The sequence below is a fragment of the Condylura cristata genome, unplaced genomic scaffold (genome assembly GCF_000260355.1).
Source record: "Condylura cristata isolate star-nosed mole 26May11 unplaced genomic scaffold, ConCri1.0 scaffold00015, whole genome shotgun sequence".
Classification (NCBI taxonomy): Eukaryota; Metazoa; Chordata; class Mammalia; order Eulipotyphla; family Talpidae; genus Condylura; species Condylura cristata.
The window spans coordinates 21,990,449-22,009,492 of NW_004567116.1; the positions used below are offsets into that span (position 1 = coordinate 21,990,449).

At 36.2% G+C, this 19,044-nt stretch overlaps 1 protein-coding gene across 1 annotated transcript in view; it reads left to right on the forward strand.

Moving 5' to 3' along the window:
• SLC5A12 (solute carrier family 5 (sodium/monocarboxylate cotransporter), member 12) overlaps positions 1-19,044 on the forward strand; it is a 40,925-nt gene that overhangs the window by 6,660 nt on the left and 15,221 nt on the right. The window contains exons 2-9 of the mRNA XM_004683589.2: positions 1,033-1,098; positions 2,412-2,463; positions 3,417-3,484; positions 9,502-9,656; positions 9,770-9,910; positions 12,737-12,866; positions 13,803-13,891; positions 18,048-18,160. Of these exons, the coding sequence (XP_004683646.1) occupies positions 1,033-1,098; positions 2,412-2,463; positions 3,417-3,484; positions 9,502-9,656; positions 9,770-9,910; positions 12,737-12,866; positions 13,803-13,891; positions 18,048-18,160 (814 nt within the window). The remainder of the gene's footprint in view (positions 1-1,032; positions 1,099-2,411; positions 2,464-3,416; positions 3,485-9,501; positions 9,657-9,769; positions 9,911-12,736; positions 12,867-13,802; positions 13,892-18,047; positions 18,161-19,044) is intronic.

The following is a 19,044-nucleotide window of genomic DNA, read 5'->3' on the forward strand; positions in this document are numbered from 1 at the left end:
TCTCAGTGCTGGGCTCTAATCCGCTGCACCACCAGGGAGGGCCAAGATTTATCTTTTTATGCATACAGAACTGGGGTACAGGCCAGAGGTGGTGGAGAGAGGGGTGGTGAGAAGATTCACCAGAGACAGAGTGGAGAGCAGAACAGACAGATCAACGAAGTACACTGCTGAGGGGAGAAGCAGGCAAGACAGGAGGGGTCCACCATGCCATGTGGGTCACCTCTGGGGCTGGGGATTGAACTCAAACTGAAGCAATTTTGACAAGCTTACAATGCTTCATCCTAACCTGTTGCACCACTAAGGAGGGCCCTGGACCAATCCTCTGAATGGATGACCAAGAATTGGGAAGATCACTTCACATTAAACTTCCTGAATGCACTAAGGAAAAATCTGAGAAGTTCAAAGAAGTACAAAGCACTGGTTGAACAAAATCCAATGATTTTATGTGGAGAAGGGATGATGGGATTATTCGGGAGTGGACCGGGCTGTACAGGGTTTAGAATATAAAGCTGATGGCATGTACTTTGTTTTTGCAACCATTGAGCATCATTAAAGGTTGGACAAAGAGTGAGTTGATCAGAGTTCCACCTGAGGAGATTCAATGTGTGGTCAATGGTGCGAGTACATAAATACTGAAATCAGAGAAATCAGTTTGGAGTTACTGCAAAGGTCCAGAAAAGAGGGATGAAGATGTGAGCAAAATATGGGGCAGTGAGTTTAAGAAAAGAAACAAGAGCTTCAGTATATATAGTAGGATGATCCCTACGTAGATAGCCAGAACTGAATTTGTGTTCAAGCAACCCATTTATCTTCTCTTACCACTGAGAATGAAGCTTGAACAAGATATGAGCTTTTTCTGTGTTTCTGATGAAGTAATGCAAACTTTTCTCTGTTCTTCACAGTTTATACCGCAGAAAATCACATTATAAATCCAAAGCGCTACTCTCAAGAATACCAAGCAGAGAAGAATGTCTTAGAAGCTCTCCTGTCAGATTTGCTGATTCTTTGCTTGTCTTTTCCTGTTATTTCTAGTATTTACAACTACGATTCAACAAATCAGTTCGATATGCAGCAACGGTCATCTACATTGTGCAGACGGTAAGGGGTAAGGGCGGCTATAAATGTGCAACTGTAAGGTACAGGTTGCATTATTTCAGGGAGCAATTCATGCAATTAAAGGATAGAAATTACTAAAAAGAACCCTTTTTCCAAGGACAACACTTTTGTGACTGCATGAAGAGCTATTTGTCGGCATTGCACAAATTCCATATATGTATGCAAATAATAACAAACAAATGTATATCATAAGCCATACATGGGAAAAAAAGCATATTCTTATAATTTATATTTCAAACTCTTACTTAACCTGTACTAGGTGCTCTTGTTATGAAGTGGCCTAATAACTAGCTGGTATCTATCTAATCTATCTATCTATCTATCTATCTATCTATCTATCTATCTATCTATCTATCTATCTATCCATCCATCCATCCATCCATCCATCCATCCATCCATCCATCATCCATCCTCCCAACATCTATTTTTTTTTTGTTTTCTACTAGTTAATTGAGTTAAACTCAAAAGTCTTGTTCTTTTGAAACCATTCCAAGATAATATTCCACACCAATACTCCCCTTGTCTCTTTTTGGCTCTTCTCCTACCTTTCAGACCTGAGTGTCCCAACCATGCCTAAGACATGCTCACTGGTACATTTCATACTACTTATCAAGGACTTTCTGCAAGAAGATAAATTTCTCTTTTCTTAATTAAAACACCCACTCATTGACTGAAAGATTAAGAGAGAGAAAAGGAAGAAAGCCAGGGTTCTTGATTTCTCCACAGATATTTGTCTTTTAAATCCCTTGATTGCATTTCTAAGTGATGAAATTCTATTTCAAAAAGATGAGACTCTATCTACTACATTCAGAGTAGTGTTTGCAATTCTGGGAGCTAGCAGAGGTTCTCATTATGTAGCTCACCCATGTTGACAGCTCCCTGCCATGCCCTCTCCCCACAGATTCCTTTGTTTCCATGCCAGAGTTCCTCCTTCAGCACACTGCTAAAACATGTTTGGGTCTTTGTGATACGTACATAGAAGAATGGGTAGAGGAAGGGTGGATCAAAAAATATTAGAAATATAACAAATTTAGCTATAGAACCAAAATTTAAAGCAATCTTGAAAATATAACTGTCTTCCTCTACCAAATTCTTGCTCCTTTCTGCAAACAAGTTACAGTGGATGGTAAATGACTTCTAAATAGGAGAGGTTGGGAATGAAATAGTAGATGAACAAGCTGAAGGGAATACATCTCTAAGGAAGTTTCTAGGAATGAAATAGGAATCTTTTAAAAGGGACTTTCCTTTCTATGTGACTTTTCTCACTGTTCATCTAATTCTTGTTTCTCCACCAGATTCTCTACACAGGAGTTGTGGTCTATGCCCCTGCTCTGGCGCTCAATCAGGGTGAGTTATAGTCTCTTTCTAGGGTCTACTCCACTATATTGATACCTGCATTCTCACCTTGAGAAATGTGCTTTTTGTTGGGGTGATATCTCTGTGGCTAGGAAACTCTGATTTATAGCAGTAGTCACAATATTTTTATTTAGAATGAATAAAATAGGAATTTTGAAAATAATGCAATAATTAGTTACTTGATTTTACCTATATGGTTCCAAATACCCAGTATGATTGTTTTTTGTTTGTTTGGCCTGGTTTTTAATCACTGAAATGATGCCAGTTTTGTCATCAATTATGCACAACCACTGAATCAGTTCATCTATAATATATGGCTCTTTCTCAGTCACTTCATGAAATAGATATTCTGAGTACAAAAGGAAAAGATACTTATAGTAAACACTTTATGATTTATACTGGGTCCTTTTGAGAGAATGGAATATTAAAAACAAAAATTAGAAAAAACACAAGAAAATAAGTTCATAATAATACTCCTAATGTTGAAAGCTCTTAATAACCATGCTTTGTGCTTATACTGCAAAATATTCAAGGCCAATGCTTAAGTGGTTCAGAGTACTCACAGTAAAATATTTCAGCCTATTGCATACAGAAAGTTTCCCTTTTGGATTTTATTTTTTAAATGGTAGACTTTATTTTATTGCAAAATAAAAACTAATACAAAGTAAACAAAAAGTCCTCAGACTAAAAAACAACAAACAATTGGTACAAAGATTGGTAACTCCAGAATATCAAGTGATAAAAATCACATGAAATTAATAGACTTGGTTGAGGTATAAAAACATCATAAAATAAACTTTATCTGAAGTGAAAAATTTTATTAAGAGAAACTCTAATTTGATTTCCATTTGCCCACAAAGCACAATGATGAAAGTATTTATTCTCATAAAGTTCTTTCACTTTCCTCAGAGAGACTTCTGGCAATGTTTTTTCTCTTTTCATAGTGACTGGATTTGATCTCTGGGGCTCTGTGTTTGCAACAGGAATTGTTTGCACATTCTACTGTACCCTGGTATGTATCTAGCTGTGAAAAATAATCTAGTACTGTCTCCTAGTATGGCATAAGGACAAATTTCCAAAAGGTCATCGAATTATAGCAGGAACTGCTATAATTAAATAGAAGATGTGCTGGCTTGTCTGTCATGATTTCCCAAGAAAGATACTGTTGTTTCACATTTTTTTTTTCAATAATAGCTATTGGTAGAATTTGGGCTCTGGAATCATTTGAGATAAGCTATGGCTAAAATAAGGTTTAAAGAAAAAAAATATCTTCTTTGTTAGAAGATAACTGATACACAATTTCTATGGGGAAAAAGTGTTCATTTACAGTTATTATAAACTATAAGTAGCACTTACGCCTCGTGATCTACTCTTTGATTTGCATGTTAGAAAGTTCAGGGGATGGCTAGGATTTTGCACACTTGAGGAATCCAGAACTTGTTTTTGTTTCTTAACATTTGGTTTTACAATGTGCAGGTTTAATCTAAGAAACTGGGTAGTTTTGACAACATAGATGTAAATTGTTACTATGTTTAGTTCACTAAACTTCCACTGAGTACCTTTCACTTGCCATGTACTGCCATGGAACTCTTTGTTCCTCTGAGTTTGTTATTGTTTCTCATACCAATTTGAGGAATTATAAATTAGGAATATTGCAAATGTGCTCTCTTTCCTTTTCCATAGAGAAAAGTTAAGTATATTATCAGAGTGCATGTCATTCATGTGTGTGGGCATTATGTGTGTATGTCACATATTCCTTGTAATATATACTTAATGATGATATAAAATCACAAGTGCCCTTCTCTTTTATCATACTTGTAAATCCCACAATTTCATTGCATCACAAGCTTTACTTAATTCAGACACACACATCCTCCTGTTTAGATTAAAAATAGGCTCCTGCTCCTAACATCTGGTCAACATGACAGATTAGTTACCTGGAGTAACTGTTTAGAAAAAGGAACAAATAAGTGCTGCCTATAACAAAGGATGCATCATTATGCTTATGAAAGACATGTTAGCTATCCAAAGAAACTCCCTACTACAAGTAGAATAACAAAACTTACTGTAGTAATACAATTTTAAATATGAATTATTAGGACTGGTATTTGGAGTGAATAATGCGTAGGGAGGGCTGAGGCAGGTGCTGATAACAGGGGTAAAACTGGGATGAGTCGTGGGCTAGTGACCATGTGGAGTTGCTGAGATGGGAGCGAAGCTCATTCCAGTTCAGTAATATGTTTGGGCTCTTGCATAAACAATGTGCAGATCCTTCTGGAGCAAGAATTCAAGATAAGACTGTAAGATCAGGGCCTCCCCTGTGGCATAGGCGTTCAAATTACAGTTAAGTCTATAGCCTAAGTTCGGTCCCTGGCCAGGGAACTGACCCACATAGCACAGCAGACCTCTCCCATCTTGCCTGCTGCTTCCCTCAGCAGTGTATTTCATTTGACCTGTCTGTTCTGCTCCCAATTCTGTCTCTGGTGAATGCTCTTACATCCCACACCTCTGGCCTACACCCCAGCTCCCGCTTAGCAAAAATAAATAGATCTTTAAAAAAGAGAGAAAAGACTATAAGGTCATCACAGATAAATATGTAGCAATGACCTTATAATAAAATATCACATGAACATAAAGTAATGAGCTATCATGGGGGCAGTCAGCAAAACAACAAAAAAGAAATCTAGATTCTCAAGAGCAGCCTATGTTGGAATTAGAAGATACAGAATAAAGACCAGATAAATAGGAACTATCGAAATAAATAAAGGACACAACAACAAATATAAGCAAACCTCGAGAGTGACCACACAGTCTAGTTACCATGATAAAGAGGAGACTGAATACATTTAAAGAGACAATAGGTATATTGGAAACTGTGTCTGCAGAAATAGACATGTATATATAACAGGGCCAGAGAAACTGAGAAAAAATGAAATGTGAAGTGGGAAAAATGAGAGGGCTAATTTATGTTTTATTCAAGTTTCTGAGGAGACTACGAGAAGAATGGAGAAGAGCAAGAGTACAAAGAATTGTAGCTTGAAATTTTTCAGAATTGATAAAAGATTAGAAAGTACAGTATAAGGAAGTACAACTTGAAGGGATAAAGGAATAAAATGAAATTAATATGTTGACTTAATAGGAAGAGTATAGAAACCAAATGCAAGTAGAAAACTCGAGAAAAGGAGACGGGTAAAGGATATATCTGCAAATCGACACTGAAGGCAACTTAATAGCAACAGTAATGGAAGCCAGAAATAGCAGAATATTATCTTCAAATAGTAAAGAAAAAAGAATTATAAATCTATAATTGCATATTGAGCAAAACTACCTTTTAGGAGCTGAGTGTTAAAGAGAATTTATAAATCAAGAATAACTTATCTTTCCAAGAGAAAAATCTGGTGGAAGTTCTGAGGGAAGTAGGAAAATTATTTAATTTCTGATAGAAAATTATTAAAATAGAAAATATTTAATAAGTCCAGTCAAACAATTTTTGGTGGCTATTGACAAAAAATAAATTCATAGTATATTAGACTTTATATTTTTTCTAATTATTTAGTATAATTTATAATATTAGAAAATATAATGGTAGTAATATTATTATTACATGTGAATTTGAGATTAGAAAAGACAGTCTCTAAATTGGACAACAATAGCATATAATTCAGGAAGAGAATAATCAGATTTTATAGTCCTTTAATTGTCTCAGATGAAACATTTCTTAAACTTAGACGCCATTTCAAACATATACAGCAAAATTTTAAAGGGAACTATTAAATGAATTGGTCGAAGTAGAAAAATTGGATTAAAACATCTAGGTTGATTTTCATAGAAGAAAAAAAGGTGAAAAAACAGAAAAGTAGAAGAAGTAGAACCCCAAAAATAGTGATCAAAAAGAAATTTGGCAATTTTAGTGATTGCAATGAACTAAGTTGAACTAAATTTACAATCACTTCTTCCCATGCTGAGACTTTAATCTTAACACGTTCATTTCTCCATGCTACTTTACTAACCCATTCCCTTCTATTTTACCACTGCTCACAGGATAAATTATAAGCTTCTTGGCCTAGCATTGAAAATCTTTCATTTTGTGAATCAACCCCAAACTCATCTCTTGTCACCATGCCTCTTTCATCTTTCCTCTCTCTGACCAGGCTTTAGATCTGAACATATCACCAAAAATGGTGACTTATTTCCCTAATATTTTAGGTCACATTAGTCTTTCCTGTGATAATCCAGTGCCTGTATGTAAAATAATCTATATAAAATTACCTAGAAGAGCGAAAAAATAAGAAATAAAAAGGAAGTCCTACCAACTCAGTGTTTGCACTGTAGTGACTAAACTCTAGATCCCAAACAAGACTGGTAACATACATAAGGGACATGGTGCTGTCAGTTACCAATCAGCAGTGTGTGTGTTTTACAGAGGAGTCAGTGTCCAAGATGTTTTCAGGGTGACTGACCTTTTGATTAAATATTTGATAAGTGGTTGTTCTCCTACCTCATGTCTAGCTGAAGTTCACGTTTATGCTTTGCTCTGCATAACTGATGCCAAGTAGTCTCTGAGAACACAGGTCTTTGAACTTCGGTTGCCGTGTGTCTAAAATCTGTTGTTATTACAATATAAAATAAAACAATATAAAAGCAGACACTTATAAACCAGAGAGATCCTACAGGGGTGGGGGGGGGCAGAGAGGGATCAGAGGAGGAGGAATGTGAGGGCCTATAGTGATGATGGGAGGGGGGAGTAAACAGTGTTATAAAATGAACAATAGTGTAAACAGATATATAAACATTATTTTTTTTTTAAATTTTGTTGAGATTTGAGTTTGGAAGCCTTAATATCTTTAAAGGAAATCAAAAGTCCACTAGGTAGGAGATGGGAGGTACGAGGTTGGTTATTTCTTCTATCAGGATTTGATACAAAAACAATGCTCTGGTCAGGACTATAATGTCTAATTTTTATTTTAATTACAAAAGAAGTGATAGGGAAAGCCCAATATCTTTCTTTCTCAAGATAAAGATGAAGCCTGTCATCTTTTCACAGAAGTTCTTGACACTCTGGAGGAGTAACCGGGGATGATAATTCTATTTTTCAATGTTAAAAATACCAATTCTTTTATTCTAATAGTGCTTATTCATTTTCAAAGCATATTTTAATATATCACTTCATTTCATGTTTCCAAATTTGCTCATTCTACCTTCACTGTTGTCTTAAGGGACTCTATACCTGGATTAGTCCCGTAACTTCTTTCTTTCTTCCTTTCTTCATGCCCACATGTTCTCAGAACATGCACATTTAAATTACCTACAGGCCTTTCAAACAACACTGAAAAACGAGTCTATCATTTTACTCAGAATCCTTGGGGATGGGGCTTAGACGTTGGTTTTATTGCTATTCTTGACTTCCCCAATGACACTAGAGAGGATTTGAGTTTTATAACCACTGTTCTACTTAGCTTTCTAGAGTTCTACTGTTGTATTCATCTTTTTGAAACTCTGTGGGATTTACTTCTCTGTTTAACTATCCTCTACGTCTTAAACTTCCTTTCTCCATAAGTATGTGGAATCTATCATTCTTTCCTAGTTCTTTTTCAGTATTCCACTTTCTCCGTTTTGCAAATTTTTTTTCATTCTCTCTCCTTTACTACACCCCCCCACACATCCCCAACCACACACACAAAAGTATCTCAAGTTGTACAAGCCAGACCTAGGGGATTATTCTGAATTGTTTTGCTTCCTTATCAGCTGTATTCAATTAATCACAAGTTATGTTAATTTTACTTTCCAAATATCTTTCAAATGCAAAACTTCTTTCCACAGTTGACAGAATGATGTCCACCTCCAAACCTGCATGTGCTAAGTGGGTTCTGTCATTTGTTGCATAAAGACAAAGCATATTCTTAGTGTATAAGCACTTTAAGACAACTAAGTATGAAATAGAGAGGAGGAAATATAGTTAAAAGTGTTTTCCCATCAAAGCTCCAAAGTTACCCACCTCCTTGTGGGTGGGTACATGCCTAGCAAAATAGGGCTGGGTCACAGCGGGGCCACTGAGACCCTAAAGCTTGCCACATGTCGGAGGCACCTTCTGGTGGGGACCCATAGGACATGGCCATGCCAATCTGGAAGAAATAGAGAAAAATGAAAATACAAGTGAATGAAAATAAAAATAAAGCCTAGCCTTCCTATGGGTCTCTCTCCCACATCTCTTTTTGTTTCCACAAGTATTTCCTTCTATGTCCTCCAAGTCCAATCCTGAGAAGCAAGTGTCAGTTCTCTTCATGTCTCTTCTCCATGTGGTTCTTCCAGTTCTTCTAGTCTTCTCCTCCCAGGCTTTTCTCACAAGTCCTTTTTAGCTTTCCCTCCAGCCACTCAACTCCATAAGTTAACAGGTGGGCAGAGGACATGAGCCCTGCCCCCCCTTTCTTTGGGGATTATATTGTTGCTCTCTTATTGTTTTTGAGAAATCATTACTTGTTCTGATCAAAATCTTGTGTTTTGACCTCACCATATTCAGCCAGCTCTCCCTTTAGGTCTCTGCACAACCCGACATGTATATTCAAACATTCTTTCATTCCTTTAGGCAGCCAAGCTTCTTCGTCCTTCACATATGCTGCTCCCTCTTTTTTAGTTCTCTGAACCTAGTGAATTTTTAATCATTCTTCAGAACTTAGCTAGAATGCTTATGTCAGGACCCTTTGCTTCTATCGTAAATCATCTTTCTTAATTGCACTTTCCACAATTTAAAGAAGAAAATTATGTTATTGTGTTTGCTTGTCCCCCTAGACTACAACCTCTCTATAAAGATAAGGTTGGATGTTTGGTCTTCTTCAGGTACTATTATAGCCTACCATTATACCATTAGAGCATTAACATGCGACTTGGGACATAAAATGTGCTTAATGAAAGAAATAAAAGTCCTGCTGAATAAAGAAAGAAAGAAAGTTTAAATTAGTAGGGCAGCTGTGCAGGACTGAAAGCATTGTAGCCTTTGTTTTCAAGAATTGACACTCATTCTCTTCATTTCAGGGAGGATTAAAAGCAGTGGTGTGGACAGATGCATTTCAAATGGTTGTCATGATTGTGGGCTTCTTAACAGTTCTCATTCAAGGATCAGCTCATGCTGGTGGATTACACAATGTATTAGAACAATCAACCAATGGATCTCGACTAAATATATTTGAGTATGTCCAATGCTACTTTTTTGTGTTTTATAAAGATTTAGCTCCATGACCTCACCACCTAAAATATCTGAGTCCAAGAAGAACATCTTTGTTCACTCCTCTCTCCCTCATAGCTTTGATGTAGATCCTTTCAGAAGGCACACTTTTTGGACAATCTCTGTGGGAGGAACTTTCACATGGCTTGGGATTTATGGAGTTAATCAGTCAACTATCCAACGGTGTATCTCTTGCAAAACAGAAAAGCATGCCAAACTGTAAGTTATGATTAAAGAATATTTCTACTTCTTCTCTGCCTAATTTGATATTATGTACTTCCTCATGTTGTATGGGGGTATGTATGTGTGTGTGAAAAAGAGAAAAAGAGAGAGATTGGTAGAGGAGAGAGATTCCTCTAACCCTTTCAACAGTGTTTGAGGCAAGCATTACTACGTTCCCATCTCAGCAAGGAAGTGTCAGATCTGGAGTTTGGACTTGAGTCTGTTTACCTTTGCATCATTTGTTGTCTCTGTTGAGAAATTACTAGGTGAATTGTGAATTGTTGTGGGGCAATGCAGAGGCAAACAGCACATATTTCTTTCTCACAGTGTCTGTGATAAGCTGGTTGTTATCATTTATTTGATTCAGCATGTGACCTCTCCAACTATTTTTCACTTGATGAATTTACCCTTAAGGTTTATCAAGAACAGTTAAAGAGGAAAAAACCTAAGGTAATGTGTTCAGCCATAACCATGCTAGCTCTTACAGAGATAATCAGTCAGCAATCTTGTTCAGACTTGATCACTCTGAAGGATTCCAGCTTGTCAAGTTTTTTCTAAGCCTGCAAGTCATCCCATGGTCTAGAAAGGAGAACCAAAGGAATTATACTGTTTTTTTTTTTTTAATGAAACTGGTGGAAAAGCTGTAATTGTATCTAAAGTGAAAATTACCCCTTTATTGTTCTGTCCCTGGTTCCAGTGTTCCTAGCTTATCTGGATGTTTAAAATGAGAACCTGTCACTGTGAATATGTCCATAAATGATTTTAAATTATTTTCAGTACAGTTTTTTTATTTAGACTGAGGAAGAGATAAAATTGTCTGTCCATGTTTCACCATTGTGTAACTTAAATTCCAAAAGGGAATATAGTATATATTTCACACATAGTCAGGGGGAATAAAGGAAAGCATTATCTAGTATTCCACTGATTTATGGTTAACAGTCATATCATAATACACTAAATAATATTAACAACTCTGCCTGCCACACATACGGCTATAGTTGAATTACTGAAAATGTATGTAAGATGGAATATGGTTTTGATCTTAAAATTCTTTTAGAATTCTGCTTTAAAGTAGAGTTGACTCTCATATGGGTAATCTCATATGCTTGACTTATTTTTTTTTTTAAAAAGCTAATATCTCACTATTCTAAAAGTTAGCAAATGTACATTTTTAATCTTTTTATCCCACAAGACCAAAAAAATGCTCTGTGTTTATTAAATGTAATGTTTATCATTTTTCAAACAAAGTGATGCTTTAAAGAGATGAGTAAAAGGATATACATGTAAACATAGGAATGTCTTCATGTATATTTGCACATATATATGTACATTGCAGTATACATATGCACCTATGTATTTGTATGCTAGTGAGTTAGTTTAAATCAAGCAAAAGTCAACAAAATTCCATTTATAATAGTTTCTTGGAGTTTGGAATATGCTACATTAGTGTTTAATGGATGTGAAAATTGTCAGAAAAGGAAAGCTAGTCATTGAGAAAGAAATGTACATAATTTACTAAACACTTAGGATTGATATTCCTGGTTGTAATCATCCCCACTCCTGTTGCAGGACCAGAGTATGCGTAGAATCTTGTTAGAATAAGGAAAGATGAAGAAAATAGAACATCTTTAGAAAGACTTCCCTGTGAGAATCAAGGTTCATTTAGTTAATTCGATTTAGCAGAGAGTTCACGTGGTCAGTAGAGTTGCAGGGCATGCAGCTGAGAAGGCAGCTGCTGTGGGGAGGGCTTCCATTTGTCACATAGGCAAAGCCTAAAGGGAACTGGTGAGATCATGCGCAGTCTGTGGAGAACACTCTCTGGAAGGCTTTGTAGAATTCTGTTCATTTGCGCACTTGTGCGCAATCTCAGAACATGCTGTACAGAAAACATTCCATCTGGGTTTAGGAAAATCTCTGCAACTTGGAAAGTACATCCTGCAACATAGGTCAATGAAGATAGATCCTTAAAGTTCATTACTCTCTTTTCTAATGCAAGCAATGTAAAACAAAAACTTCTGAAAGGGGTATTTATTGAATATATTTGCTTCATAAGAGGGTATTTTAATTTAGAGTTTTCTGAAAGTCCAGCACACTTGTAGAGAATAGGTTTGAGGAGGATTTGAATGTGTTCCTAAATTCAAATGTGGATGCATGTGATTCTTTTCAAACTAATTGGTCCAGTGTTGCTTGCCTGGCCTCCTGAATCTCCACATGAGAATGTTTATTCAACCAATGGAAGGCTAATCTACTTCAGGTCTTTCTTAAGACTAAGAAAATGAGTAATAATTTGACTTTGCAATGACAATGATGTCTATGAAGTAAACTTGGGACACAATAAGAGCACCTAATCTGGAGATAAGCACATCTCCATGCTGAAGAATAAAAAGCTTTGCTGCAAAAGTTATGGGTAAAATGAGATTAGGTTTCTAATACTTTCTATTGTCTTAAAAAATAAATAAAACTACAACCTTAGTTTTAAATTTCACCAAAATTAATTTCCAAAGTAGGTATTTTATAAGCTCTACTTTTACATCTTTCTCATTATCTCTATGGGAGAAAAGATGTTAAAATGTAAGTTGGCTTTCTGACAACTTCATCAATTGAGGTGAGGGAGAATCCCTGAAGTTATATAATGTGAGTGATCGGTATGTGAAATTTTATCTAGGAAAATAGGCCTTCCACTGCACAGTGAAGTTTTACAGAAAAACTACCTGTTGAAAAGGCTGCCAAAAATTTACCTTGAGTCTTGCTAATGGGATTAGTCATATCACACTCTAATGAAGCACAAACGACACTCATAGGTCTGTATATGTTCTTTTCTAGAGCTTTGTACTTTAATTTGTTGGGTCTCTGGATCATTCTGGTTTGTGCGGTCTTTTCTGGCTTAATCATGTATGTGCACTTCAAAGACTGTGACCCTTGGACTTCTGGAATTATCTCAGCACCAGACCAAGTATGTGTACTCTTGGGGCCAGAGGACATGGGGACTGTGCTTCTAGTTACTGATGGGTGTTGCTGGAACTTTTTCTACTGGATTTCTAGCCACTAACCACATCCAAAGACTTGTTCTCTTTCCTCTCCTCTTGGTAGCTAGCAGCACGCACTATTTCTAATATGGGGGAGAGCATGGAAGAAGATGCCAGATTACCTTGTCATTGAACAAAGGCTGGAGCCAGGCCAACTCCTTGAACACCTGAAAGGAAGGTGGGCCTGAACCCACACTTTGGCTGTTGATGTTGCTTTTGGACTCTGTTCATCTCAACACTGACTGATGATGTTTTAACCTTAAATTGAACAAAATGACCTTTATTTTTTGAATGCTTCTGCTCATGACTTCTCATCATAGCTTAAATAAAATGACCCCAATATAGTACATTAAATTTTCTTTTAGAACTCCATTTATGGAGAATATGGTTAAGGAACAGCTGTCTACTCTCTTGCCCTGTATATTCAACACTCCTGCTTATTGCTATGGGGTACCTCTCCCACAAACCTGAATAGAACTATAATATCTTAGAACATAATTTCTTGAAGCCCTGCTTAAGCCATTTGTTTATGGAGTTTAATGACTAATATTGAGGGTAAACAGGCACGAAAATATGTTTCATTGCAACATAAGAACAATTTTAAGTGTGTGAACCTGCCAATGTTCATCAAACCCTGTCCACTTATGTGCTCACTCCCTTTCACCCCTCCCCTCCTTTACAGTTGGACTCCATGGAACTGGGTTGATTATATCATTTGCTAACCTGTATCTACCCTAGTTCAGGCAAGCTCCTCTATTATTATTTTGTGTATTTTATTTTTTCATTTTTCCATCTTCTCTAGCTAAAACACTACATTCTCGTATTTCAGACACTGATCCTTTCTTAATTTTCTTCCTTTTCAGCTGATGCCATACTTTGTCATGGAGATATTTTCTACAATGCCAGGACTTCCAGGACTCTTTGTGGCTTGTGCCTTCAGTGGGACTCTGAGGTCAGTAGACTGACAAGGTCTAACGCTGATGATGACAATGGCAAAGATAACAGAGGCAATGGTGGTAATAATCTCCAATATTTACTGAGATTTCTCTGTTGTTCATTGTACTAAGGAAGCAATTTATTATTGCTTGTCACACAGCATATGAGACTGAAGCTTTGTTCACTTTATCATCACTTTACATATAAGGAAACTTAGATTTAACAAGAAAACTTACTCATCACAGAGGCAGGATTAAAGCTTAGGTCTGTCCCTCCTATTTTGTCAACCTCATGCCAAGTGTGTCTGATTTCATATTACTTTGACACAAGGCCACTCACTCTTTTGCCTCTTCCCTCAACTGCATTATCCTTTGCCTTCTACTCTCCCTATTTTCAATAGCACATTCAGACAGCTGAATGAAGACAGTGATCTTAAATGCAAAATCATTCATACATTGATTCTGACAAATATTTCAAAAGGTTTTTGTCCTTTACCAAGTTCAGTTGCTGACACTGGTGACAATACAGAGAACAAGACTGACATGAGTATGGCCCTCACATAGACCTTTGCCTTCCACAGACATGGGATATTTGCTATACGCAAGAAAGCAAAAATAAGGAAGGTATTATTTGATAATGACATAGAGGAAATAACAGGATGACTTCCTAGGATGGTGAGGCCAAGGTTTCTATTTGCTTTTTTAATTTTAATTTTTTTAAAGATTTATTTATTCATAGAGAACTGGGGTACAAGCCAGAGATGTGGAGGGTGAGAGGATTCACCAGGGACAGAGTGGGGAGCAGAACAGGCAGATCGTCGAAGTACACTGCTGAGGGGAGCAGTGGGCGGGTCAGGAGAGGTGTGCCACGCCATGTGGGATCTCCTTCCGGGCAGGCGGGGATCAAACTCATGAGAAAGTGGCTTAATCTTCTTAGTGCAATGCTTTAACCCGTTGCGCCACCAGGGAGGGCCAAGGTTTCTAATTTTAATAGGATCTTTAGGGAATTTCTTGATTAGGACCAACATTTTTACTGAGATCCAAAGGATGCAAAGGGCTAACTATGTGATTAATAAAGACAGGAATCATTATAAATTGGGGGCAGGAAATATAAATTCCAAAGTCCCAGGAAGATGAACTGTATTTGAGGAACTAAGATTTGACACATAAGGAACTGGAGGAGAGCAGATGGGGATGAATTTGAAGATGTGGGCAGGTGTCATGGCAGGCCAACACAGAATGGTAAAAAGCTTGCATTTCAAATTAAATGAAGTAAAACGACTTACTCCATGAAGTTAGAGAAATCACAGAGACAGAACTGAAGCTTAGGTCTGTCCCTTCTGAAGTCAGAGAATAAGTAATGCCATACAATTTAAGATTAGGTTTTCTCTGTGGGGGAGAGATGATAATAAAAACAACAGAGGTATATATTGGGGATGAATCAGGAGCTTGCCTTTATCCAGATGAGAGGTGATAGTGACTTGAAAGAGGAGCAGATGCTATAGTGTCAAGAAAAATGGACTAAACTATTAGAATGACACATAAATTTTCATTTACTTTTCTTTTTTTTGAAAGATTAATTTCTGCTTACAGAACTGGGGTACAGGCCAGAGGTGTGGTGGGTGAGAGGATTCACCAGAGACAGAGTGGGGAGCAGAACAGGCAGATTGACTGTAATACAATGCTGAGGGGAGCAGTGGGCCGGTCAGGAGAGGTCTGCTGCACCATGTGGGTCAGCTCCCTGGCTGGGGATCGAACTCGTGCTGCAGTAGCTGCTGATAGTTTCATAGTGTTGAGCTTTAACCCATTGCACAACCAGGGAGGGCCTAAAATGTTATTTTTTATTGTAGCCTACATTATTTTTTATATTTGGGGCTTCTTCGATATTCTTTTATAATCCTTTTTGTCTTTGTCTATAGCTATGTCATAATGATTTTAATTATTGTACTTAAAATATGATTAAATAGTCATTTATGTGGTATTTATTTTCTTTTACAAAAGTTTCCTGCAATCTAGATTTATTTCTTTTTATTTTAGTTAATTCTTTCAGATATGTTTGAATTCTGATCATGACAGCTGCAAATACTGTTGTTTTTTCTTTTTTCTAATAATTACTCTTTGTTCATTTTCTTATATAATTGTGCTTTTAAGACAATGACTAACAATAAAAGGAATAGAAGAAATTCTTACTTTGTTAGATAATTTAAAGGGAATGGTTCATAGATTTTTACTATTAAATGTCAAAACTTGGCTTAAAAGATAATTACATTTAATAATACTCATAAAATCAATAAAACTATAAAAAATAAAATGGTGACATATTTATTATACTTTTATTAAATATTTTTATTAGGAAAAGATATTAAATTTTGGTAAAATTTTGACATTTTTACATGGACTTTTTAAAAAATACTTTTAGCCTATTAATATGTTATAAGGTTTCCAAAATAGTAGCATCCTTGGATACATGAGTTTTAACTTGCTTATGGTATAATTTCAATTTAATGCATTCTAAATTATTTTTTAAAATATTCATTTTAGGATTTTGATTCAATAATATAAAGTAATTATTATGTTGGCATTAGTAACTCAAGGAAATTAAGACCTCTCTTACCCCTCTTCCACTGTAACACCCCCTTCCCCCCTTACACTCCTTACTATTAGTCTGATTCTCTCCTATATAGCTGTCAAATTTAATTCCTCCATAAGAAAATGGTTGGTCCTTTTGATCTGAGTGCCAAAATTTCAAGAAAAAAGATACACTGAACAGTGCATGTTAGAGAGAGGTTAGTTTTGCTTCAACCCTAAGCGGTTAAGGAAAAGGGAAAGAGAGAAATGGGGATAGACTGAAAAGATGGTGGTTAGAGACAGGCAGGAGTGGGGAGGAAGAGGTCCACCATAATACAGCAGCTTTCCAGTCAGAGAAATTGACTGCTAACACAATCCAGCAGAGGTTCTACAAACTTCATACTTCCAGGTCAAATTCAGCTTTTGCTCCTTCTCTCCCAAAGAACTCAATTAATCCTAATTTACATGTTTATATATTTTGTGACAAAATTGTTGGGGGGCATAGAAAGTCCTTCACTTTTCTGATTAGACTTTCATATTTCTACAGACAAAAAAGGACTGTTTCAGGGAACACATAACTTGATTCCCAGAGAAATGAGATTGGAACTCCAAAGTACTTGAGTTTCAATTCCAGAAGCAGGACTTAGGAAATTTCTATATGTTCTGTCTGTTATTTAGGGAAGGAACTCTAAAATTTTGCGTAAGATGGATTTGGACCTATTCCAACTGAGTTAAACTGCACTAGAATTTATGGTATTAATATTCTTAATTAAAATAATATTCTGAAAAAAGTAAGTTGAATTTACTTTCATGTCATTGGCACAAGGATAACTTGTTTTCAATGAGCATTGTGGAATAACAAAAATAATCAGCTAAGAGATATTAACAGAACTTTCAACAAACATCTCGCCAGGTTTTATTAATTAACATCTCTTCTCCAAAACTTTTATTTGTCCTTATGATAATGTATCGTGTGCATTTAATATAGTTATCTACTCTACTAGCTAAAATAACTATGAGAAAATGAACTTGCTTTCATGCTAGTCTGCAAAGAAAGTCCCAAATTCCAAGTCTTCACATACAGCACCTTGTTATTTTCCTTTATAACAATATAAAATTGGTAATTAAATGTCTGTGTGGTTAAGTAGAGTATGAAGTCTAAGTCTTTCTGGTTCATAATTGGATGCTTAGGACCAAAATGAATAAAACTGATCTACGAATGTTATGAATGAATGAGTGCTTGAATTATTAATAAATGGCAAACTGGACTAGTTCGTGCAATTAGATAGTCACTGTTCCTGCCTTATTGTCAACCTAGAACCACATCTGCACAATTTCTGGCTAACTTATTTAATGGCTTATAAGGGGAATACAGTGGTGTTAAGAGCAAGAAAGCCCAGTTTTTTCACTGGAGTTTAAGAAGGTAAGATACAATAAGCACAGTCAGCTTTGATGACGTCAATAGACCTCCATGGGAGTCCAGAATAAGGACATGGATCTGTACCTGTATTTCTGAGATTCCTACAGAACCTCCTTGCCTGGTCCATATGGCAGGCTAGTCAGCTTTCTGTAGGTTGTACTATATTGTTTTTTCTCTTCCTGTAGCACTGTGGCTGCCAGCATCAATGCCTTAGCAACAGTAACCTTTGAGGATTTTGTCAAGAGCTGCTTTCCACACCTCTCCGACAAACTGAGCACCTGGATCAGTAAAGGCTTATGTAGGTACAGCCAATGGACCTTTTATTCCATATCATTAAATGTTTATGTCAAAATACTCCACGTGCAGTTCAGGACATTCCTAGAGCCAAAATACACTAGAGACACATGAGGCATTTTGCATATAATCCTTACAGTTTCCAAAATACCAGGATCGGGGGACAGGAAGGACTAGTGAGCAAGCTATCCTGCCACCAACCTTGTTTTCAGACAAACTCCTCTGTCCACACTACATTCCAGATTCACCTCAGGAACTTCTCTTGATTATGCTGTGCTAACCATAATAGTCCCCTGCATGGGAAAATGTTCTGCTCACTTTGCCAGCCATTTTATCCAATGCAGCCAAATTCTTTACCTAAATGTCCTGTATTACCAAACTCTTAGTAACCTCACCTCAAAGAGTAATTGCTCTTTGCTTAATCATGTAATTGCACATTTGTTAGCATTATAACACTTATACTAAATTATAGTTTGATAAAGTTTAATTCTTTTTAAGTATAAACAAATTATATGCTTATTTTCCTATTATAGAAAATGTAGGTGATTTAGAAAAGTATTATGTACTTTAAAAATAAAATTATAGCTATCTAATTTTCTTCCTGGTTATTTTTTCCTGGCATGTTATAGTAAGCACTTTCCTGTGTCATTTATGTAGTCTTTGAAAACATAGTTTTTTAAACGGCTGCTTATCATTTTACACAATGACTTATTTTCTTATTTTTATGTTATCAGTTTTGATTCTTTTGCTTAGTTTTTGTACTATTGCTATATCTTGGAAAGTTCTATCTTTATTATTCCAGACAACCTCTGCTCCTACTCTCCTCCAGAGGCAGCTAGAATTCTATTTTCTACCATAGATTAGTTTTACCTCTTCTATAATTTCATA